Source organism: Augochlora pura, chromosome 3 (genome assembly GCF_028453695.1).
Source record: "Augochlora pura isolate Apur16 chromosome 3, APUR_v2.2.1, whole genome shotgun sequence".
Classification (NCBI taxonomy): domain Eukaryota; kingdom Metazoa; phylum Arthropoda; class Insecta; order Hymenoptera; family Halictidae; genus Augochlora; species Augochlora pura.
In genome coordinates this window covers 17,231,779-17,258,480 of record NC_135774.1, presented here as the reverse complement: position 1 = coordinate 17,258,480, position 26,702 = coordinate 17,231,779, and the positions used below count along the sequence as shown (strand labels likewise).

The window sequence follows — 26,702 nt, the reverse complement described above, 5'->3', positions numbered from 1 at the left end:
AAGTCAGCTGCGGGCTAATAATCCAGAGGTCGATACGTCGTTAACCCCTTGCCGTACCATTTTCTTTACAATTACTACGATTAGAATTTTTTTGATCTTACTAATTTCTTAGAAGAAAAATAAATTTTATATTTATCGTGTGCTTACATCTACTGGAGTGTTTCAATATTGGTGGCAAGAGAATAAAATTTGATTCCTACTTAAAGGAACGAATGAACATTCATACTTAACAGTTTATTGTTGTAAATCTCTATGACGAGTTGGACTCGTTAAAGTACCGCGACGGGTTAAGTGCATCTTGAAGTTCGCCTGAAATCATGGATACGATAGGGTGGCAAAGAATCAGTCGACGTCTCTCTCTTGAATTGCAACGTTTATTCCGTATGCGCCGCGGCATATACACGAGAACGATCACCTAGAACGTCGTTGCCCGCGACAGATGCTCGCGTCCGCATGTGCGACATAATACGCAATACATAATAAACAATATAATATACGATACATTGATACAACATACATATCTCCGTAAGTACACAATAAATATTTACAACAGATTGAACCAGAGTGTATACGCGTTTCGTTAGAGCCGTGGGTAGCGAGAAGCGACGACGGGAAACGACTCGTCGATAGAACAGAGTTACGAAGAAGGGGGTTCGGTGAGATCACTGACGACGGGCGTCCGTACCGTTTACACCTGGTTCTGATCCTCCTTGGACGGATGCGCCGCTATCCACTCGAGCGCCTTCTGAATGAGCGGCGGGATCTCAGGTGTTGTGGGCAGGTGAGCGCCCTGCGGTTGGAAACCTTCGGCGTTCGCGACGTACGTCAACGAGATTTGCTGGCCGTCGTCGCTAGGGTAGCTGAAGCTGCCCTGAGCGTTCATCGCCTCGTTCTCCTGGCCCGCGTTCTCCAGCTGGCCCTCTTCTTGCGCCTTGATCCCGTTCCCGGCCTCGTAGCTCCATTTATAAGAACCGTCCGGGTTCGGGCCCTCCTGGCTTTGACTGACGATCGGGATCACTTCCTCCGCAGGGGCCGCTGCCACGCAGCCAGCCAACGCGATCACGGCTATCTACGGTCCATACAAGATCACAGGTGATCAATTTAATCTCGACAATTTCGACGCAGGGATAAATAGAAACTGTTTCACCGAGTTCGAATTTTTATTTTGGTTGTTCAGGGCGAATTAACTTTACACAATCGAGTCATCGATTTTTAATATTAGGACCACTTGATTACGACCAATGCACATTGTTTTATAACTGATCTTTATGCAAAGTGAAAATTGAACCACAGATACCGCAATATAAATTACGTGGCAGGGCATTCTAGCAAAGATTAAAACAATAGGGTCCACCATCGGTAGAACAAGTATACGTGACGTAATTCAAGAATCAAGAAGAATAAAATCATAATGTCGTGATATTGGGCAGGACACATAAAATTGTGGCAGGAATATATACTGGAAAAGGTAGAAGCCCCCTATGACTATTTGTGCATTAAAAAGGTCACGATAGAACCTGTACTGTACGAGGAAATTCCATACCCAGGGGACGATATAGGGAATTAAGGAAGAGACAGTCCTAAGTCCGGAGGACTAAGCAAAAGACTTGAAGAGAAACAACTTATACAGCAAACTCTAATATTAATAACGTCACTAATTACATGAGACACTCTAAAAAAAGACACTACAAAAACACTCTAAATATAATAATACATGAAAATCTATGTACAATTTGAATGATTTTAATATTGTTGCATGAACGACCACATACATACAACATAATTAACCTTTTGCACTTGAAGACATTTTAACTGTAAATCTAAAATAATTTTTCTAAGCTGTAGTACTTCCTTTTTATATGACATAATGCATTCTATGCATATGAAATTTAGTATTGTGATATACTAAACAGTTACATTTTTAACAACTTTTGCAATCTAAACTTTCATAACATAAAAATTATCTTCGCACGTGATGTAACAATTTTATAGGTATCACTGAGTCATCAGGTTATGTTAGGTTATGTTATCCTAATCATGAGACGCGGTAGCGTCTCGCGCCAAGTAGTTGAGTTAAAGCTATAGCGCGCGCGACGCTGCCAAGGATAACTATCTTTGACTAGAACGGCCGAAAATTTCAATTGCGATTTATTCTTTTCAACCGCATTGTATTTAATTTTAACGATATAAGTATCGCCGAATCGCCACTAGAGTGCAAAAGGTTAAACCGATAGTATTACAAATCACGCTTATTATGTTTGTTCCATCAACCGACTATGTTCCTGTCACACCGTGTTTTATCGACATTTATATTTACATCGATATCTAAAGAGACATCGATAGTTTAAACCAATGTTCGTAATAATGTATTGACAATGATTTCTGTCACAAATGCATAAAAACCGCGGTCTATTCATAGCGACTGCAAGGTTCTTCGTGTACGACGTATGATAATTTATTGTAATTTAACTGTGAACCTTCACATAAAATACAACTTTAAGATCTTGGTTGCAACAAGGTAAAACTCTCTTACCGAGTACATAAACAGATTGGAAGCTACGCAACAATATTTTGAAATTTTTCTAACGTTGTCACGGTTCTGTGTTCATTAAACTCATTTTTGCCTTGAATTTATCAAATCTACGGAATAATTTTAACGTGCGTCCATATGTTGAAATTCGCCCAAAGCATTTCCGGTTATTGAAATGAAGTTTACAAGAAACATTTTTATAATTTCAGTAATAATAATTTCGGTAATAATTTCGTAATCAAAGAAATCAGGGATAAAATCCTCATAATATCTCTAAGGATAGAATATTCTAAACTATAAAAAGTTGCTGTGCGTAGGGTGAACACGTGTACCGGATCTGCATTCGATCACGTAGATCTGGAGCTGCAACGGCCATGCCCTGTTCAATATAATATATTTATAACAAAAATTGAACGACGATTGTTAAATACACGATTTAAAATGATATTGAATCTAAGCACTGTATAATCACCGTTTCCTTCGATATTCGCGATATCTCGTATTTCGAAAGACCATAGCTTACCTACTCAATTTAACTCCATCTATTCCGAGGTTACATAACGTACGGCAAAATTACGAACGCTTCGTACTCATCCACCATTTTTGCAATTTGCAAAGCTACTGGATCGAGCACGCTTCGACCACGCTTCAACAACGCAAGTTCACGCGCATTTCGACAAAATGGAAATTCGTGTTACATATTTCGCGCAAAGTTATTAAATACCGTTGAAACATTCGGCGCCAGTCACCGCGGCTGACCCACTTCTGATTTTTGTTATTTAACTAGAATTTATTATTCCCAGTTGAAACTCTAATGAAACTTCGAACAGGTTGTCAGCCATTATATCGTGTGCAGCCGAACAAACTCGCCGCGCGCAATTCTGGCGCACGGGCCGGCGTCATCGTAGATAATCCTCGTTGGTTGTTTACGTTATTGTGTTTAAACGTCTATAAATTACGCCGCGGAAGATCGATCCTCGCGTAATTACGCGTCTACGGGGTGCGATTTAAACGGCACGTCCGACCGCATATCAGTTAAGCGGATCGATCGCAAGACTGTGCTGCTCGTCCAGCGTTGCAGACTTGGTAGCCTCTTTACCGAAAACGGTCACAAACTCGGCCGCAGTAGCTATTTCGTTTCGAGTCAGCCACGAGCGGTGGTAGAGCGGCTGTTATTAGGTCAGACGTTGTAGATACCGCTCGGCTGAACGGACAGCGTGATCAAAATCGTTCTCTGCGCGATCGCATTGTAATCCACGCGTCGTAATCGACGAATTATAATTGGCGCGTAGTAATTTGCGCGTAGTAATAGACGAATTGTAACTGGTGCGTAGTAATAGACGAATTCTAATTGACGCGTAGTAATAGACAAATTGTAATTATCGTGTTACAATAGACGGATTTTAATCGATGTGTTGTAACTGGCGCGTTGAAATTGACGGGTTAAAATTAACGCGTTAAAATTGAAGCGCTAAAATTGACGCGCCATAATCGCGACAAATTACGATTCTCTTTCAATAGCCGTAAAAATAGTGGAAACAGGCAAATTTTTAATAGTTCCAATAAACCATGGAAATCAACAATTTTACGTTAATTGAGCATTCTTCGACTCGACATTCAATCTACATTGAATTCGAATTAAACAACCGATTAATCGATAATTTTACCGAAAATTTCACCTTTGCTGAAATTCAGCAAAAGTGTCTGCGATCACCGAATTTTATTATTCGAAGAAATAGAGAACATATTTTGTTGAATATTTGAAACGCAGTAGAAAGATATTACCTGTAAAAAGAATGAAAATGAATTAATAACAGCAAAGACTGCGACGAAGCTAACGCGGCCTAAAAACTGGTGAAAATAAAACAGTAATGGTAGAAGCTATTCTAAAAAAACTATTAGATTATTTCAAAAACTATTAGATTATTTTAAAAACTGTCAGATTATTTTAAAGTTATTAGGAGCTGTTACTAGAAAGGTTACTTATTGTAGTTATTTATTTCAACTGTTATCGCTGACACTTATTGTCAAAGCATCTGCGATATCGTACGACCAATGTTCAAGAGATTATGTTATCTCATAAGTTGTGAACAAGCAATAAACAACGCTATTCTGTTTAACAAAATGTTTTACAGAGTGATGATAAAAACTGAATTTAATCCTTATTCGTTATCTCACAGCATTACGGACTTGGTGAATATTTTCCTGGTTGTCTAAATAACTAGCAGTATTTGTAATAAATTCAAGCTACTTCGAAACCAGTATTTTGAAGTTTTAAGAAACCCTATGTTCACGCATTTATTAACGGATGTTACAACACGAGGTAAGCCTACTGGTTTTACCAGAATCGCGAAAATCACCAACTTGCTAACAAGTATAAAAATTTGTCTTCCGACTATTTTGATTTTTCCCTGACATTAGTGCAAAGAGAAACTCGACAACTTTCTCCGAAGTAATAATTCCAGAAGAGGATGTCGCAACCCCAAATAATTTGCTAGCTGAAAGTAAAAATTGCCAACGCCTTTGAACAATTTCGTACGGAATTGCCAATTCTTAACCGTTCTGTTTAAAATAACTAATATGGAACTGCAGATACGGTAGAGATCCTCTCATTCAAAGCTTTATTTTTGCAATATCCGAAAACATTCTATTATCTAAAAATTTCATTCGAGTTCTCTACCAGGCGATTATCTGTTTGAATAACGCAATGATTAAATAATGGAACGTTTCGCTACCAAGATATCGTAAAAATGAGTGCTCGGATAAGGAAGTTTCTACCGTACTCCTAATAACTGAACGACTAAGAAAAGATCTCTACCTGGATACTAGGAAAGTACCCTCTATCGCGAAGACACAGACCGATTAATATTTCCAACACTGCCCCGAGGTACATGTTGCGCTCTATCCAGCCGGTTCTCGTGTTCACCCTACTCACCTCGATCCTCGATCAACTCCCGGGAACCGTACGACCGAACGAACCGCGACAAAGATCGGACTGGCAAAAAGGGGAGGAAAGAAATCACAGGTAACGTTTCACAGGGGTTTTCCGGATCGTGGATCACGCACAAGATACGCAACATCGCGGTTCCGGCACTCGACGATCCTCCAAATCGCAAGCTCACTGAAGACCGGGTTGTCGGCGACTTCCGTCCCCACGAGTGCACCCCGGAATCCACCGGCCGGGAGCCGAGCCGACTCTTTCGCGGTGCGTTACTACTCCCTTAATTGCGCTTACCAGTGACGTATACATGGTGCAGCAGTAATCGCTGATGGGCAAGTGTTTATCAAGCCCCGCAGCGCTCGTCGTATATATACCCCTGGAGGCATCACCAATACGACCGTTTGCCTAAGTAACGATAGCCACTGTGTTCCTAAGAGGACGCACATGGGACACAGAGCGACAGAGAGAAATGGCAAAGGTGGAAAGGCTGCCGGGCAGACCGCGAGGGAGAGAGACGACAAGATGGTGACACAGTGGCGGAGGGACCTGAAAGGGGGGTTACACGGATCCTCATTTAACGCGCACGATGCACGCGGATGCATGTGTGGGGAAACGTACGGGGACAACAACACACTGTACATCACCCGGAGAGAGACTACCTTCCCGGGGATCAGCATGTCACATTGCGCTAAATGTCATCGGGTCCCCGTTATAGGATGCTTACTCAATTGTCATAATTTCTTTAACCCTCTGACCGCGGGCTACGTGCAAATCCCGTTTCTCTTGTTTCGTGAACATTTTCTGGGGTTCGACGCAATTCCGTTACACTTTGTTCGATGGGGTGTCCGTGCTTCGGCCCGGTTCTCTGGCCATCCCGAATGATGACCCCCTTTGTTCTTGTCGCTTCTGGGCTTTCTTTGTTTTACGATTGTTGGAATTGTAATGCTATTTTCTTTTATAGAAAATCATAGAAAAGATAGAAAAATGTATATAGAAATGTGGAACATTGACATAATATAGAAATGTGAAAAGTGAAAACACTGACAATGTATAAGAATCTGAAAAATGGAGAGATTGACATAATATAAGAATGTGAAAAGTGAAAACATCGTATGAAACCAAGAATGCTGACGTATTAATTCCACAGTATTAAAATTGTTTAGAGAAGAGCAAAGTTGCACTTGGCTCCTATGTTTTGCAATTGATACTGACAGGTTTTATTTTTCACGAAGATTCGAACACGAATTATAATTTTGGCGAGAATAAATGAAATGAGTTTTGCCGTTAAAAGAATACTCTTAGTGTTTGCCAAGTTTACCAATAAAAAGTGGACGAATGGAAAAAATAAAATATATGTAGATTGTTCGATGACAACTCTGTGGTCACTTTATACGATTTGAAATTATATTTCCTGAAAAAAAAATAATAATTTATATATTGCACGAATATGAATTATTTTATATATTTCCTTTATTTTATTTAGTACAGTTTTACCATTTCTTTTACTAATATCCACCACGAAAGGTTCGTTCTAATTTCGTTCCACTGGAAAGCCGAATTTTATTGGTAGTCGAAAAATCCTCGAAGTCAATTTCCTTCTTTGTAATTGAGTCGCCGTTGAAATCATGCCATTTATATTCAAAAGTAACAAATGAAGGCAGGGAAAGTATGAACCAAGGTATTTGCCAAATGATATCCGTACGCAAAAGGAAATATTCGTATGTACACAAATGTCCTGTATTACTGTTATTTGCTTGTTTTCTTTCTTAGCGTCGAATTGAAAAATTAAATTCGTGTTAAATATATCATCCGATTGAAAGTAAACATTAGCCTAAAAGAAATTTAGATGAAAACTGAAAATTTCTGTAGACAAAAGATAATTGAATGCGTATTTGTTAATTAGGACAATGTATTAATAAAAGTACCGAAAAGAATACTTATAAGAATAATATTTAATTTTAATTAAATATTAATACGAAAACACGTACGTGATTTCCAATAATATTATACGAATTCGATTAATTAAGTGGTGTTGAAAAATTCTGAAAATGATACATTTCTAATGTGATGTTTCATTGATAAAATTAAAAACGAGATTAGCATTTCGCATATATCATACAGGAAGAGCCGGTGATTTATATGAAACGGAAATATAATCGCCCGCGGTCAGAGAGTTAACAGAGCTGACAATGAGATATCCAGCCTTTTGCTTGGAGAAATGGCTGCTAGTTTGTATTCACTGACGTTAAGTACATACTCTCGTTGGCGAAGCGTATTTAGTCGAACGCTCTAAGCATCCGCGTTGTGAAAATAATCGTCTTTACGTAAAGGAAGCATGGATATAGAGACGATTGGAATAGAACAAATTAATTCAGGAAGTTAATTCTTTCATTTCCAGGTATTAATAAAACTTTCCCAACTGTCTCTATTGACATTATTTGCTAAAAAGGTAAATATTCACAAAAATATATCATTAAATTCTATACGGTTATTTACTTCATATAAAAAATATCATTCTAAACATTTTGTCCACATAATGCACTTGGTGTTCATGTTGTTATTTTTTGCAATTTTGATAAATAAGATATATATAAAGAGTTGCTCGTTACATATCTAGGTTTTAGAATTTTAGTTACACACGTATCTTATATTGATAAATAACTTAAATAAATACAAATGTAATCTTTTTTTATTTATTCGTTAAATGTCGCATCTGCTTAATAGCAATTAGCGACCACTTCTGGGATTACAGTTGTAGAGTTACGTGTAATATAATATGTACGATAGTTTAACAAACATATTATTACAGCATATTATAATACAAGGTGAGAAAATAATAGATATAAAATAATAATAAGAATAAATACATCGTAATACAAGGTAAGAAAATGAATGAAAATTGCGATTATTTTCCAATTACATTACCTAACGCTGAAAAAGGGGGTCGAATATATCAAATGCCTCATCTATCAGTTATTAATTAATTTCAGTCATTAGCAATCGATTTCTGACTAATCGAAAAAGATTTCTATAGATAACTGTTACTCAATTACTGGAAGATCCATTACGAAATTCTATCTGAAGTTCTCTGTGCACGACGCGAGTTCGTCAATAACGATTTCAATCGGCGGACGTCTCCGGTTTCGTTGCTAACGACCAGATTTTTCTTCTACCCGGATTCGATGACAATGATACCGATAGCATCAACTGATTTTAAATATCATGAATAGTCAGGGAGCACGCCGCGCGCGCAGTAGGCACAGCCGGTGACTTGGAAGCAACCTTTCATTAGCAGCGCGCAATTACGCGATACACACAATATCCTGTCAAAGTTCGAACAGTTTACTCTGTCGTCAATTTTCCTCTTAACCGTAAGACGGTTAAATTGACTGTAATGCACCATAATTACAAGCTGATCTCTCCGTTAATAATAATTATTACGCAATACGGCGATACTTTAGAAAACGTGTACAACCATTTAAAGCGTGTTTTACCTAACCGCGTTCCTAATGTTACTTATCGCAATTCCATTGTACTAAACGCCTTATTACGCTATAATCTACGGTCGAATAAAATCAATTATTATATTCTACTACCGATAGGGGCACCGCTTTATCTACGGCTATAAAACGAAGTCGTTTTACAACATTGTCCATTCGTCTCTCTCTCTACTTAATTCTAAACATACTTAACGCTTCGGAATTACCTTGATTTAAATATAGACACATAACTGATCAACCAAAGTTGCTCAGCTGGAATGCCGGCGATTGATTACTCACTCATTAATCGATCGTCGATAGATTATTAAATATTTCATGTAAATGATGACTGGTTTTGCGCACACTTCTTGCGTTAAAACCTTTTTTATTATGCGACTCCCATGAGTCGCGCGCGGTTCTTACCGTCGCTAGAAAAACCTATTCGAAGTGAGGCGTTATTTATGTCCCAGCTCGCGTGACATTTACAAACAACGTTTCACGGATAAAATGATTGTAGAGTAACAGGTTGAACCAGTTTGATGGTAATTTATGATCGATCCTCATCCAAGAATGGTAAAAAATTGAGAAACAAGGAAACGTCGTGTAACAATGCGAATACAGGTGTAAGCACGGCTCGAAAGCACACGATACTGACCGATCGCATTAATCATATTTCCACTTCTACGGGGAAAACTTTTCATCCTCTGTATAGAATCATCGGCCTTTACTGTAAATGAAGCAACTAATAAATCATCCGGTTAAATCGTGCAAAGAGCGATGAATTATCTTCTGGGAGACGCTGCGCGCTGCTTCTTTTATGGAAAACGTGGAGAATACGTAAAGCGATAATAAATTCTCGTTTTCCTCCGGAATGTCAAGTTCCTTGTTAGAAACAACAGTCGCCACTCCGCGTGATTCACTAATGCACGTCATCGATATCTATGAAGAATTTTCGCTGAGTTCCTCCGCACTCATCTGCTCGTACATATGTACACACGCGGCTATTTCTCGATTCGTTCGAAAGGATTCGTTTAATATGGTTATTATCTACGTGTTGCAAATCAGGTTAATGAGCTCTACCGGCTCGAAGAAACGTGGAGGAAAAATACCCGCGACTAATAGCGGAGTCACATTTATGTACAGTATAGTAACTTCAACGAAATTTTAGTCAGTGCTTAATTAATTCTTTTATGGCGGATGTCTTCAGTTGTTTTACGTCGACTTTTATAGCAACAATTTTACGTCGATTCTATAGCAACAATTTTATACTATTCTACAGCAACAATTATATTTTAAATATAATTTAATCCATCTGTCCGAAAATTGGATTTCAAATGGAACGTTCAACTCTGGGTCAAAATGGACCCGTGCTTCGCTGACTGAAGGTTTACAGTTAATGTTTAATATAAATTGAATATGAAGATCTGCAGTGACCATAGAAATTTTATTTACAATGTCTAAATATCTTATATTTTACGTGATCTGTATCCCATATTAAATTAATTTGTATTTAATATTAAGATCTATTTATTTTATTAGTCTGCGGTATTTATAACATTTAAAACAATATCAGTAGGCTTCGGGTCATGATGCAAGATACAGAAACTGAATGGAAATCTCTTTCCACCTTTAATAATTACTTAATAACTAATATATACAGATTCATAAATTCGTTTAGTCTTTCTGTTGTTTCAAATTTCATCTGCCTACGTCATAAATGCATAAAATCCACGATCTACTTATAGTAATAAAAAACTAAATCTAATTTCGTGATTTCATTAAAGTTAAATTATGCACACTAACACTAAAACACTTTGATATGTTTCTCAATTCTATATTGTCAGTTAAATACTTCTATACATACAAAACAACGAAGATTCTCAGAAAGCAAGTCATGGTTATTTTAATTCGCTATACTTCCACTCTTCACTAATTGACACGTTAAAACATTGAACAAACAGTCACCTGTTCGCCAAAGACCAGATTGCCGTGTGGCAAATGTAGGGGAAAGTCTGTGCAATATGTTTGGACTTTTAATTAGCTGGATTATGTAATGCGAACAGTGCACACAAAAGGTATGCAAATAAATATCACTCGTGAAAGCAGCTGACTAGGTAACATCTTTTCAAAGCGTAACCATTTATAGAACATGGTTGGAGCATGTCGTTCAAATGGTTGATCGGAACCTCTTGTATACTGTCATGCGCTTATCTTATAGTTAATTGTCATACCACCTCGATGGAAATTTATGGCGGTTGTCTATGGTTGAATCGCGTGTAGCTAAGAAGTACCACGAAAAACCATAAAGGCAAATAAAATTAACGGTTGAAACATAGAATACAACGCATTCGACGAATCTGTTGCCTACTTTCGAAATGTTGTACTGTTAAATTAATCAAAACTTTAAATTAGTTCAATATCAAAATATAGGTTATACAGAAACGTTTACACCGATTTTTTTTTACTCATACTCCTTGAATGATTTACGAAGAAAAAAACATACTATTTTAATATGTTTGTTCAATGTTTTGCGTAGAAAATAATATAAACTTTTGCAGATTAAAAATGTTACAACTACGATATTTAGATCACAATCTCCAGACATATGAGTTAAAATATATTAAAGTAGCTTGATAATGATATTAAAATCTTCCGGTATGAACAGTTTACAGAATAATTAATTATTTAGAATAATATAATTATTATTATACAATCATTATGTTATAAGAACATAATTACTGTTCTCTAAGAACTTCAAGTATATTATTACTATTCTATATAGAACACGAATAATAATTACATTATTCTATTCTATTATTCTTAGCAATTATTATATTATACTGTATAGAAATAATACAATTATTATTCTACAAGAGTTACAAGTATATCATTGTTATCGTATACAGAATACGTATAATAATTATATTACTCTATTCTAGAATAGTCGCAAGTAAAACTTAACTCATTATTAATTTTACAAACAATAGTTTCTTCAATCATTTTTATTAATTTCGTAACAGATTGAAAAACTGTTAGAAATTTCAAGTGTAAAATGAGCAATTTATAGTTTCAAGTGAGCAATTTAATGTGACAAAAAATTTGTATTTTCTTATTAATGAAATAATTACTAGATCTAGGATACACGTGATTACGATATTGTAGTGTTTGTACCGAGCCGTTGAAGAACAAAGAAAAGAGAAAATTGAACCTAAAATAGAAAAGAAAACGTGTGCATTACACAGAAGTACAAAACTACACTGAACTTCAGGGCGCAATAGAGTAACTGAAAGAGTCGTACGAGTCCAAATTTAAGAGGTCATTCTAAAGGGGAAACAGTCTTGAAATCTATGTTAAGACCAGTCGCGAAAAAATTTTCCCCATGCATTTACAAATGTTTCAATCCGTAACATTTTAGAGGAAAAGCATGTCTCCAGTTTTCAACCCGGTGCATTATGCAAAAACGTGTTACAGCAAAATGGACGCTGCACAGCGTAAGTAGAAGCTTCGTGCTTCAAAATGAGTACAAGTTCGTTGCTGTATGATACGCTTTTACGAAATTATAACAGTTTTAATACTTCACCGACCGGTGTATTCGTCTGTAAAAACATTTCTGTTATTATAGAATAATTAAATCTATTAACATTCTTATATCTGCATAACATTAAAATTAAGTAATATTTATTTTATTAATCGCGAAAGATGCCTAATATGTAAGAGATTATATTAGAGCTTACAGATACTGTATATTTTGTTTAACAAATCATATCCCCCCTAGTTTACATATATTGCTCGGGGGTATTTACAAGATTATCGCATATTGCGCGCACTAAAATAATATAAATAATATAAATAGTTAAATATATAGAAAACAAAGAATAATATAAATAGTATAATAGTTAAATATAAATAAAAACAAAGAAAATTAGGTAATATAATAACAACAAATTGGCTATAGATAAATCTACTAACATTTTTATATTTGTATAACGTTAGCGTTAAGTAATATTTTTTTTACTAATCGCGAAAAATATCTAATATTTAAAAGATTATATTAGAGCTTGCAATAGTACAATAAGGCATTTTTATTTCAATAATAGATAACAAATTATTGGTCGCTACGACAATCATAAGCTACTGATAGGAGGAAAAAGCCAATTAATATACTACCAGTCGGTAAAGTGTTACTATCAATAATTTGTCAAAAATCAGATTTACAGTGTACAATACTTTTTTACACCGACTGTGTAAACAAAAACGAATCAATCAAAGTTGAATGATTCAAAATCGATTCAAAGCAATCCTGAGAAAAAGACAAACATAAACAACATGTAAATGACGGGTTGCATTAAAAATGATACCGTTAGAATTCCCCAGCGAAAATATTCGGAAACCACTGCGGCGTGTAATCTCGTATTCAGTGCGTGCGTCGTATCGGCGATTCCCACATGGAGCGACTTCTTCGAGATTAATACCCATGCTTCGGGGAATTGAATTCGTGGTTTGTGAATTATGCCGTAGTGGTATGTCAGTTTACGCGGAGACCGCAGGCCGAACAACTCGTATCTCGATGGACCCGGAAGTGTTCTCGTGAATTTTGATTCCCGGGCGCCGATGCCTGCGCAATTTTTTTTTCTCTGTAATATATGATTGAGCATTCCCCGGCTATCGCCGATAACGCTAATACGGCGATAGCTTTCACTTCTTCTTTTGACAGAAGTAAAAAGAAGAAGTGAAAGCTTTAATTTAAAAAGTTTTAATTTCGACACAAACTGATTCGTCGTGTACGCGCGAAAACCAACTCTTTTTATGGTACCCCGAACGAAGATTCGCATACATAATCTCTCGGCGTTACCATCTTTAATTCTAAACCGCGAATCGTTATGCAAATCGATAGGCTAACGCTTATGTAAAATGGAGATTTCTGTTTTGCATCGGGAAGGATTTATACGGTTTCCAATGCAACGTCGTGGAACAGTAAATTTTCGATTAATTTATGCAACCACATTTCGGTTATTATTAGACTGCGGCTACCATGCATTTATGGCGAGAACAGATAGCTGAAATATCAAATTATGAAAACATAAGAAGGATTTAATAATATCGATGAACTATTTTGAAATCGTCGAAACGATTACGAGAGGCAACTTATTTTTATTCAATTTATTAAATTTTTTATGAAATTTTATTTTACATAATGTTACGCAATCAAGTTATAATGTTTCGAGCAATTAATAACTGCGGTCTTTCGAAACTACGAAATCAATTGCATTTATAACATTAAGCGTGTCCGATACTTATATTTCCTGTGTGTTTTGCATACGTATAAATTATGCATATAAAGAATGAGTCACGGCCAGAACTGTACAGCATGTATAGACTTCATATGTTAAAAGAGGTAAAAGATAATATGGAAAAAGAAATATGATGAATATATATCGAATGAATACATTTAAAATGTAAATATATTGTCTCTTTAGTGATATCAAAAGAAATTGATCTTCATAAATTTAAAAGCAACCATGAACCACTCGAGATTACTATTTTTCTGAATTTCTGGATTAATCTTTTAAAATTTAATACAAATAATTTGAATAATTTTAATTATTATAAATTCCAAAAAATTAATATCTACCAATCTCTATTTTCTATTATATAATATTATAACATCTATAAAAATTCCTAATTAATTAAATACAATTTCTAATTAATATCTATCAATCTGTATTTTTTATTATATAATATTATGACATTTATAAAAATTCCTAATTAATTAAATACAATTCCTAATTAATTGTATTTTCCTGACAAAGTATCCCACACAATTGTATTCAATTATTTTGGCATACAAGAGGACATTTGTTCTTCGACTCTCAGCATTACAAAGATGCAGCTTTAACGCATTACATGCATGTTGCGTTTATTTGAACTTTTTCTGTAAATTGAAAATTATATTTACAGAAAAAGTTCAGGATACTTTTTACCTATCTGTATTCCTTTCCTCCAGTTCTTTGCGATTCATCATCCGATAGTCTCTTTAGCTTCCTTTTACCCTTGCATAACACAACGCACACATTATCTCTTATTTCTTCTTCCAGTATTTATGGTATTGTCATTGCCACTGCATCCGTATATCTCTGGACATCGCGTCCGCTATTATACTATGTCCTTCCTCTCTACGATAAATTTGACCTCAGTCAATAATAACTTGCTTTTGCATTTCCGATCTCTTGGTACCTTCCTTGCAACCTGCATCAGACATTTCTCTATTACTTCGACATTTATCTAATCATTGAATCAGTTATCTATTAATTTATCAAGCCATTAAATTGAATCTAATCAATTGAATCTAATCAGTTTCATTGATTTTTTATGGTTTCTTCTCAGTTTGCTACCTTGCCTCTCCTCACTGATTCACTAGTTGCTTGCGCATTTATGTCCAAAACAAAAATTATCTACATCAATTGCAAGCAATAGAAACCAAACAACAAGCTTATTCTTCCTTTAATCATTTTAATCGGTTAAAGACAATACATTGACGTTTTTACGCTGTTTTTAAGTGCAACAATACGATTTTCCAGCAATGGATAAAATCTGCATTCTACTCATTATATGTTATATGTAGACTTTTCAACGTTCCAATTAACAAATTGATTCAATTTATTCAATTGTTTATTTTCCTACGGAAGAATCTTTTATTTTCAACCATTTTTAAAGTAACAATGAGAAACCGGTTATTTTCATCGCCTTGGTGAATTTAGTGTTATCCCTTTACGCTATAAAAACGAGTCAAACACGCGATGAAGATTTCATATATAATTTATTATAATATATAATTTATTATGAATTCAATTTATATACTTAATTATTTATTAATTTATCTACGAATGAAAATGGATAAAAATATATTAGAAACAAAATTTATCTCGTTCTATTAGGGTATTAACCCTTCTTTGCATGATTTTTCCTATTTTTTTAAAATAAATCAGGTTGATGTAATTAATGCTCTAGATTAAAGGAAAAATATTTAAAAAAATCCTAGTATAAATAAGAATTTGAATTATTTAAAAAACAGTATGATGGAAATTTACATCATTATGCATTGTTACATATATAGCTCAGTACTAAATAAATCAAAAGATATTGTTTACTTATTCTCCTTTATTCTAAATGATAATTTAAAAAACAATTATTATTTTTATTCAAGCACAAATTAACTCCACATTTATTACACGAAATTGTAGAATAGCCTTTACATTTTGGAATTTTACACAAACAGTGGAATGACAAGTTCTAGGCTTGTTAATTGACAGTGACGTTTGCTATTTTTTGACAACTGCGTTTTGTTGTACGCAATAGTCATTTATAAAGTTGCCAGCAACAACAAATTTAAAGTTTACAGTTTTTAAGTACCTTTTTTTCTTCACTAAATGTTATGATTGAAATTTCCATCATCATGCAAAGAAGGTTTAAGGAAATGATTAAGGACAATGAAATGCTAATTAATGCGGCTGTGGAAATAATCGCAGTGCAAGGGTTAATGAATCTATAAATCATATACCATTGAATTTCTAACGATTTTTCTTTCCTTCTGTTTATTATTATCGCGGTAAATGTTGCAACTGCAGGAAGCAAATCTTCCTGAGTAAATCAATGCAATCATTGCAAACTCTAACTTTCTGATGTCACTGACTGCTTTCTTGAAATCGAAACATATCGTAAACGTTGATTGGATCATGTCGCTTCGATGAGAAGATGACTGAGAACTTTCTTATTTTCAACACTATGAAGTTTGTAAACAACGAACCATAATTCTACCGCGCCTGAAGTAACATTGTGAAGTAGTTATCCAATGACACTTCCCGACGGCATTCTCCTAAGATTTTCATTTTTCGTCTTGTTTGTCTTTGCTTTCTCTTATTCGTCCCGTTTCTTCCGACAGCCTTTAGGTATCGCCGCGGGCGTCGAAATTACGCAAATATTTACTAAATGAGGGATTAAAATTTCAGAACAGAGGGTACGTCGAAAGGTTACACGTATCCGCACGTGAACATACAACAGCGTCACTGATGCAACAGTACGAGCATTATCTTGTCTTTCATAGGGACAAGTAACGCGTATAGAGTGATCAAATATGCTTCTTGCATCACACCAAGTACTTAAACGCCGTCTCTTCCTTATGACTCGCCACAGACGTGTTTAATTATTTTCGGTCGTCTTTGGTGAAACACGAAATCGAGTTTACGTCGATGTTCCAGAAAGCATCGTAATTTAGAAATTCATATTTCTAATGCAATAAGCAGGAAAGCGAAGTTTTAGTTCACTCTAATGGTCATTTCATAGTAATAAAATGCTCTTTTGTTTTTAATTTGTTGTACTTTGTTGATATTGTTTGTTTTATATCGTTTTACACAGTTCACTTTCAAACTCAAATCACATAATTATTCACGAACACTATGTAACAAGTAGCGATGCAGCTCGGTCCCTTCATATTCTTTTTTAATTAAGTTTTCAAAATTCGTAATGAACTTGAAACTTTTTAACTCTTTAAACATGCGAGCTCTTCCAACAATAAATAACTCAATATTATGCTTTGTACGCATTTTGCAGAACTACTTTTTATGTGCTTTTTCTATTTTATTAAACTCAACAAATTCGTTTCCTTTTTCCAGTCTCCTAATTTTATATTTTTAAAATACATTCACGTTTTATATTATTCTATATTCTCAAAATACGTTCATTTACAAAAATATTATTCTCAAAATACATTTATTTAAAAGAAACACCTGCGTTTGTAATTTAACGAATGTAAACTGAGATTACCTGATTATGTGAAAGGCTAGCCGCGTCCCTTAATGAACGTCCTGTAGGTCCTGTCAAGGGTTAAACATATTATCTAGCAGACTGCGTATAAATGTTTTTACAACGGATTATTCTTCTTGTCAACTGTCAACCGAAAATGTCGTCCTAACACTGTACTGTCCTCGTTCCCGTGATTTCTCCTTCAGCCATAATTATCGCGTCCTCAGAATGCACTCGCACCATACTAAATCTAGCATACAGCTGCTGATTCTGCTAATCTGCCGAGAATCGTGGCCATTGTTTTGCTTTCGCACACTAAAACGTAATACAATGTAGCTAATGTTATTTGTTAGAAAGAGGAAAGCAACTTGCACTTTTAGATACCATAAAATAAGAGTGTAAATTAAGAGAATTAGAGAACATAAAATTAGTAAAATTAGAGAACGTGAAATACGACAGAAGAAACTGAAATTTGGAAATTATTATAGGATTATCTGAAATAGAAAATTAATTTTCAAATTAATTTGAAAAAAAAAGATTAAATATCAAAATGATTGTCTCATTTTAAAAAATAATGTTTTGCACCTATTCTCTCATTAATTACATGTATTAAGTGTAATATTGCTATAAGAATATAACAAGTATTTATTTAATTTTTATTTTATCTAATTAATCAGTATGATTAATACTGGAAGTATAAATTTAAAAAATAAAAATTTCGTTCGGGATTCAATTTGCACGAGTTTTAATAGCGTAAATCAAATCCACATGGAACGGATGTTCGCGTAAATTGAGGGGCGAGCATATGTCTTTTACATCCTCACGATGTTGCCAAAAATATCTATAATTTCTATTATATAATAATGACATTATAGTACTACATTAATTATTATATCATCAGTCACATGTACACTGCAGAATGTTGCGCAAGAAATAATAAAATATAAAACAATAACAGCTTGAGAAGAATTTAATAACATTATTTTGCTCAACTTATTAACCGTTTGCACTCGAGTGGCGCCTCTGTGGTGCCATTGCAAATTGTCATATCATTTCCAAAATAATTTTCACATTATTAAGAAGCTTTCTATTTAAGAGACTGTTAACAGCGTAACAGTTTTACGAGTCACAAGATTGAATTTTATATGCATAAATTATACTAAGTCATATAAAATGGGAATAAAGCTGGTCAGAATAGCTATTTTGGATCTAGATTTAAAATGGTTTCGAGTGAAAAGGGTTAACATTATCGGAAGAAGAAATTAATTTCTATTTCCTGTGTGTTACAATTTAGAAAAAGAATCCAACCTTACGGAAAGATCTGAAGCATTGTGACGCGTATAGAAGTGCATCGAATAGGCTCCAGACCTATTCAACGAGACTCGAATCGAGCATGCTGTTTAGCATATAAGCAAACAAACAGTAGCGATTAATCGGATACCATATCACGCTAATAAATCACTTGAAACTTCTGCGTGATCATCGACGTGTTTAATAATTATGCGAACAGTGAATAACAACTTGGCATTTACGACACAATGTAGTAGCTGAAAAGTGAAATATTTTCGATTGATCCTGATTCAATAGCTAGGGGCACTGTATATTTTTACGGCACGCCTGTTCCGCCAGTACTTTCCACTTTCTACTTAATAGCTTCCTGGGACCTTCTGTTGGGAGAGACCGTGACCCTAGTCCAGTCCACTCATCAGTGCTAAGCCACTGTGTTGTGTCATCAGCGGGTGCGCCATTTCTACACATAGTCGTCTGGATTGAGAGTCTACAACAATCTTGAACCTCAAATACCCGTTTCTTTCCATTTGCCGGAGATGTAATGACCTCTATCTACAGAGATCATTACTCCAACTCTCTGAGCCGAGTCTATGAGTAGGTCTTCATAGATCGCGGCACTTCTGTGCAAATAACACAGCCCCTCCCCTTTCTGCTAATTGAATATTTCATTTAGTCCTGCCCACACTAGTTTCGCTACCTGCTCCATCATGTTGAGATATAAGTTATTCTATTCAGACAGGCTGTATGAGCTGTAATTTCAGCTAATAGATGTCTAAGACGTGATTTCGCTTTGTTCCTTAATATGTCGTGGATGTTTGCATGTTTCCACCGGGCTTTAAGTGATCTTTTTATTTGCATAATTGTATATTATATTGTGCCATATTATACATGGAAAATATTATCGTATTGTGCGTATTGTTTAGACAATTTTGTCGTTAATAATGGATGCAGATATAATAGTAAAAGCTTTTTGTGTAAAGAAAATACTAACCCTTAAATTTATATTATTGTAGAATAGTCGTTTTCACAATTAATCAGCTAGATGTTTTTGAAGTTTATTAAAAACAAACATTCCATTAATTCCATATAAGCAACTTAATTTTTATTAAAACTGTAAATGTATGTATTACACAAAATGAAAAAAAAAGACTAAGAATATTTTCATTTGATGTAACTTTAATTTAATAAATTTCTTCCTCATCACTATTCAGTGCAATAAAACGAAAAAATTTGTTCTGTTTAAAAAGTCTGTAATTTTTATTTGATTGCTAATTCCTACAAGACCATTGTAGATCTCGTGGTATGAAGATAGACAGTTTTTTAGCTCCGTTTTAAATTTTCATCTTCTTTAAGCGAAAAGGCACTATGTTTCATTATTCCATTCCGTCACAATTTTATGATAATTAAATACATTAAAAAATCATATTATCCAGTATTATAAATGTATAGTGTCGTATAAATATTTTCGCAATTTTCTTATCGTGTTAGAGCTGAACCATGTTATAGTCATATTATTTTCAATCTCATAAAATTATTAAGTCATCTCATAAAATACACAATTCTTGTTTTAGTAATTACAAGTTATTACTGAATACCGTAAGTATGAATGTAAGTATCAATTATTGAACTCACAATGAATACTTCAAACAAAATGCGAAACGAAATAATTCTCCGTAATACAACTTTAATCGTTTGTTAGTATCCTACAATTTCTCGGTCCTCCATCGAAGTTGAAACACTTTCCACGCCATGGTAGAAACACTGGTTTAAAATGTCATCCGCGAACCTAGCAGATTTACTCGGCGAGCCTACCTTGCTCGGAGACAGTACAATATTCACCCAGCAAAAGTAAATTCCGCGATAAAAGAAATGATACAACCAGTCGACGCAACAGTTGACTGTATTTTAGTTCCTCATCTTCATTCACACGTTCATTCGACTGTGTTAACGCGGAGTTCGTACGTTTTTCTTCGACTATTCTCTACCTTCACCGCCTCTCCTATTCCGATTCATCTTCTTATTCGCTCAACCTTACTCTAACACTCGCGTATACTATGTTTCCCTTTCTCTGTTTATCTTGGTTAGCTCCATCACAGCTGCTCACACTTTGCACTTGTATTCTAATCTGCCTCCTTTCTCGCTCGTCCATCGTCGATCTCTTCTTCTCTCTCTCTCTCTCTCTCTCTCTCTCTCTCTCTCTCTCTCTCTCTAGCTATCTATCTATGTATCTATCTCTCTGTCCGTCTCTGTCGGACAGACAACTTGCAGCATAAGATGCTTTTCGTTCTCTTTGTCTGTCTCTGACTCCATCCCGGTGCATTGTGGGGCTTTCATTCAGGTACGCATTCTTCAGAATACGCGGGGCTCGTGAGTGCATCCGCGTGTAACCTTTCTATGAGTATAGAGCCTCTATTGCAACAACCGCGTCGCATATCGTACTTGTAAGGCCGTTGGAAATGCATTACCTTACCGTCTGATATTTCAAATTTCCTTCCTATCCCCTACCCTCGCAAAGTTTCTAAAGCGCGGCTTTATTGCTTTGCACAATTTCAATCGTAAAATCGAGAAATTGAACCCGCGGCCCCGACTTTTCGTCATACTCGTTATTCCTCCTTACCGTTCAGAGGATTCCCGGCTACTCCAACGTAGTTTCGAGAAATGGAGGAACAGTCCGTAGGACGTGAAAGAGTCAATTCGTCGTGAAAATAAAGTAATCGTTCGAGAAAATAACAAATGAAATTATTTGATGATTGTCGTGAGTATTACTACAATACTGCTTGTAAAAATCTCTCCTCTTTCATAATTATTTATAGATTCACATCTTAGAAACGTATTCTAAGAGTATAGTGATTCTGCAGTAAATGATTTATCGTAATTATTTATTGTATTATACTCGGGTTTCTTAGAAATTATATGCTTTACGTAGGTTTGTCTCGCAACAGCTTTTCTTTGACACGGCGAAAGTAACATGTACATGTTGATTAGTGTTGGGTATCAATCATTAAACATTGGTAAATATGATTAAATGATTGATGAAAACTATTAAAGACATTAGTCGTTTAAAAGTCGTCGATTGAATTAATCCATTGATGGATGTAATTAGCGATCGTTGATTGAAAGAGACAATTAATAATTGTTGATTTTCAAAGGGTATTGAAAGGATATTTCCACATAATTTCATTAAGAATTGTCTTTATCGTGTTTATTAAATTATTATATACTGTTTATTATTACACCTTATAATAATTCACTTTGGGCTTATAATATCCAGTTTTCTTCTATTAAAAAATTCTCAAACATTGCCCTGTGATCTCAACATTAAATCCTTTATATCTTTTAAATCCCTGAAAGTTGATAGACAAATTATGCAATTTTAAAGAATATTTTAAAATAAAATTAATAAAGTATAAGTTTTTAACTATTTCGCTGTACTTGTTAATCTTTACAGAGTAAAAACAAGGTTCTTAAATTAGAAAATAGTGATCGCATTCAAGATTATGATGATATCAATCATTCTGAAATATAAGGTAATAAAAGAATTAATCGAATTTAAATATCTACATATGCATTATTATCGAAACATTTCATTAACACGTTCCCTAGGGACCGGCGCTAGATTTTCCGTTCAGTTCGCATCGGTCCCTTCGGACCGGCGATAGATTTTTTGTTCTTCTATCGCGGCGCGTGTGTCGATCCTTGCTTACTCGTATGACTGAACAGTTAAATTATGCGATATCGGTTTTTGTTTGTTCAATTTGGACCGGAAAGTCTAGCGTCGGTCCGTAGGGAAAACTGTGGTGCTTAACGTGTTAAGGAATATTTGATCCTGTTTCTAGCAGTTATTGTAGAAAATTATTTTGCACACTTTTACTTTATTATTTTTACTATTTTACTATTTTATTACTTTTACTATTTTACTGTTTCATTACTTTTACTATTTACTGTTTACTATTTTATTATTTTACTGTTTTATTACTTTTACTATTTTACTATTTCAAGTACACTTTTACGCAAGAATACTTTGTGCATAATTTATAAGAAATTCATTTAACATAATACGGTATAGCATCGAAGCAAATAATGCTTAGTTTTCAACCAACAAAATTATAAACATAAGCGAATAAAATTCGCAGAGTCTGTAATGCATCTCTGCAACATTTTCACGACAGTAATCTAAAAATCGCATTTTTCTAATTACATAGCATTCGTCGCAAGTTTACGATATCATGTGGAACTCATATTAAAATAGTTCAAAGGAACATTGGCAGAGCACCTGTGAAAATTCTGTGTAAAACCGAACGGAAGACGTCGACGCGGGATATCATTATCATGCCCACTTAATAACCATCGCGGTGACAACAATTCTATTCGCTTTCCTTTGGAAGACGCGAGTAAACAGAGAAACCGATTGCACGGATTCTCAACGGTACTTTGCGAAGGATCGTCCTCGAGGCACGACGCTCTCGTCGCGGCACCTGCACTGAAGATGAAAGTAAAATTGAATTTGGCGTGCGTTACGTCTCCTAGCCTCCGGGTAGGCGATCTCTTAGAATTCCTGCGGTATATACTTATATGTCAAGGTCGCCGCCGACCATAACTTCTTTGCCGGTTTACGATTTATTTGCAATGAGTCGGTACCCATGGTTATTACCATCTCGGATTCCCTCGGGCGCATCGTGCCCGCAGAAATCCGCTGGATTATTTATATTCGCCATCGATCATCTCGTTAGAAAATTTTGCATGCAACACTTCGTTTGGGGAGGAGAGAACGGATCGAGGCGTGTTCTAGCCGCTGCCAGCGTTTTCACGTTCAGATTTCAATGGGTTGATTATTGTTGTCGAGAAAAGCATCGCGATTCCGTAAATTGCAGACCACGGAGAAAATGTTAATTACGGACGTAGGGTCTTGTGAAAGAATACGCGCGATCGGCGAGCCGCGCGTTTCGCGAGACAGAGGCAGCTCCAAAGACAGTTTATTAATTAACAGCTTTATACGATACGGCCACGTTGATGTGGTATATCCGAATTGGGTTACCGCAAACAGAATTGCACAAAGTCCATTCAAATGAAAATGTCGGGGGCGTTAATTAAGGATATTGAATTTGAAGACACTTGGCGGCGATGCGATGCCGTATGCTATCCGACGGACAAACAGAGTTCTCCTCTGTGAAGTGGCGAAGAAGGACGGTTTACTTTATGCATTTCTTTCATTCTCTCTGTATACGTAATCCTCGAATGACGGTGTTTGGTTCTGCTTTCACGTCGGATTTTCAAAAGCTCCGTCCGAATTGCTCAGCCGCTAAGAATTAACTTAGCAAGCTGTTGACCCGCTGTCTGCGCAGAAATAAACGCGTGTCGCTAAGTATTTTAGTAATTGAATAACAGGCGGAAGCGAGAATTATACAACTCGCTAAATAATACCGTAATAACAATTTACTGTGTATCGGAACAGTGATTTCTACACTTTATGCTTTCGAAATATCTTTGCCGCAGGATAACAATTTTATATAAACCATATATGCGTATAACTAAGTTGTTCATTGTTATGAACCTGCTTAATTTATAATATTAATTATTCGAGCAGTGCTTATCGCATAATAAAGATAACAATTTTGAGAAAAAATCACTCCTTCCAACCGCATGTTATTATTCTTCTGTATTCTTTTTTGTTATAACGAAAATTCATTTCTATTTTTTGTTCCAGATCAAAGTAAAAAATAAAAAAACGAAACAAAAGAGAAACAAATGTATGCGTCTGGAAATGTCAGCCAACATGTATGAAAAGTGACGAAAAGTTACACCAATGCTTTACATTATAAAAAGATATTACTTTAATGGTTTACTTCAGGCTGCTTTCTTACAAACGACAACCGTATACTCAGTTAGAATGTCAACTCGTTTGCTACCAACTCCTCGTACAGTTAGTTACAAAAGTATACGAGTACCTGATAAATGTCAAATGTCTGAAGACAGCCAAGATTTCGCACATGCACGATTTCGCACGTTTTATGGTGGTTGATTTATTTAAAAGTTGGCAACGCGAATGAGTCAAAAACACTGTCTAATCTTGACGATAAAAGGAGCACCTTTTTATTTCACAAGCAATACATTTTCTATTTACAATTTTTTCTGCTTTTTCAAAAGTTGTAGTGCAAAAATTAAAAAGTCCAAGAATTAAACTAGTATTTACAATCGATGATAAAATTTAACTTTCTAGTTTCGATTTCATTAACCCTTTGCTGTCGTATGTCTACTCTCAGCCACAAAAACTATTTATTCTTCTTGTTTCTCTTTTATTTTTATTTTTAATTGAAACATATTATTGCTTTACATATATACTAATATTAAAAAGTACTTAATAAATTTTGTTTTGCCTACTTAATCTTGCATATTATGTAGTACTGTCCGTTCAACAAAAATTAATTATGACCTGCATGATACTTACGTATAAACTTGATACGACTGCAAAGGGTTAATTCAATGACTCTAACATTGTGCGAATTTTTTTTAATCATCTAACTCATAATCAAAAAATGTGAATAGGTTAAATAGTGTTCAATTGTACATAACATTGCATTCTGACTAATAGACTGCGGATATTTATGTAAAATAAGATTTGTCTGCATCAGTTGCAAGAAATAAAGAAAAAAAGAGACTAAACAGCAACTTCATTCTTTCTATAATCACTTTAATAGGTTACGAATAATGGTTGAACATTTTTAAATTCCTTAAATTTTTATACTATTTCAAATATAACTACTCAATTATGCCATAAATTGATCAAATCCGCAGGTTACTGATTAATCAAATCTGCAATAAATGTATCAAATCAGAAAACTACGAATTACGAATACTCAATATTAATAGAAGAAATATCCGACAGGGACGACAAATATACATATAAACAATGTCACTCTCCGAGTCCGACCAACATTTTCACGAACGTGGGATTATTTTCCCGATAGTGATACGATTAATTACATAGCGTTTGTACACCGAGTGTTGCCAGTTGTACTCGTACAGAGCAATGCAACTGATAGATCGTTTGTACGAACGAAGTGACGGAAGTTATCAGGCAACCTAATATTTCGTGTCGCTGCCGGCGAATACGACGGAACGTATTTTACTTAATACGTTCTTATCCTAAAGGTAACACGTATGCGCTATCAGCTTTACTACGTGTTCCGCATTTAAACACATAAATCCAAAGATTCAGCGCTCGCATAAAATTACCCTAAAATTTAACCTCGTCCGCCGGGTATTATCCGTGTTCGAGGTGCGAAACGTAGGCGGGGCCGCGTTGTTCGTTCCCGTAAAGGCGTCGTAACTTTGTTGAACCATTCGCGTTATTTGCTTTATTGCATAATGTTACAATAATTTTCCACGCATCTCGGATTGCGTAACACGGCCGACAAGCGCCGCGTTGCGACAGAGAACACTTCAAAGATGCGCGCGAGCTCGTGTTGAATACTCATGACGCATAAAGGTCTTCTTCTTCTCCTTTTTTTTTCTATTTACCTCGTGTTTCTTTCCCCTGCTTTATCGAAGCGTAATCGTTTCGCGGAGAGTCTCGTAAAATCTATCAACTTTATGCGTCGCGCGCGGTATCAAACCCGGAGGACCGCGAGATTTATGGCTTGCCATTGACGAAGAAATTTCATCG

The 26,702-nt window shown here is 35.2% G+C and overlaps 1 protein-coding gene across 1 annotated transcript; it reads right to left on the bottom strand.

Annotated features, from left to right (window-relative positions):
• Positions 1–354: 354 nt before the first annotated feature.
• Cpr22 (cuticular protein 22) lies at positions 355–5,886 on the bottom strand. The gene is made up of 2 exons (XM_078196984.1): positions 5,766–5,886; positions 355–1,069 (listed from the first exon to the last, which is right to left on the bottom strand). Exons 1-2 carry the CDS (start codon positions 5,778–5,780, stop codon positions 689–691), a joined length of 396 nt encoding a protein of 131 aa, XP_078053110.1. The 5' UTR covers positions 5,781–5,886; the 3' UTR covers positions 355–688.
• Between the last annotated feature and the right edge of the window lie 20,816 nt (positions 5,887–26,702).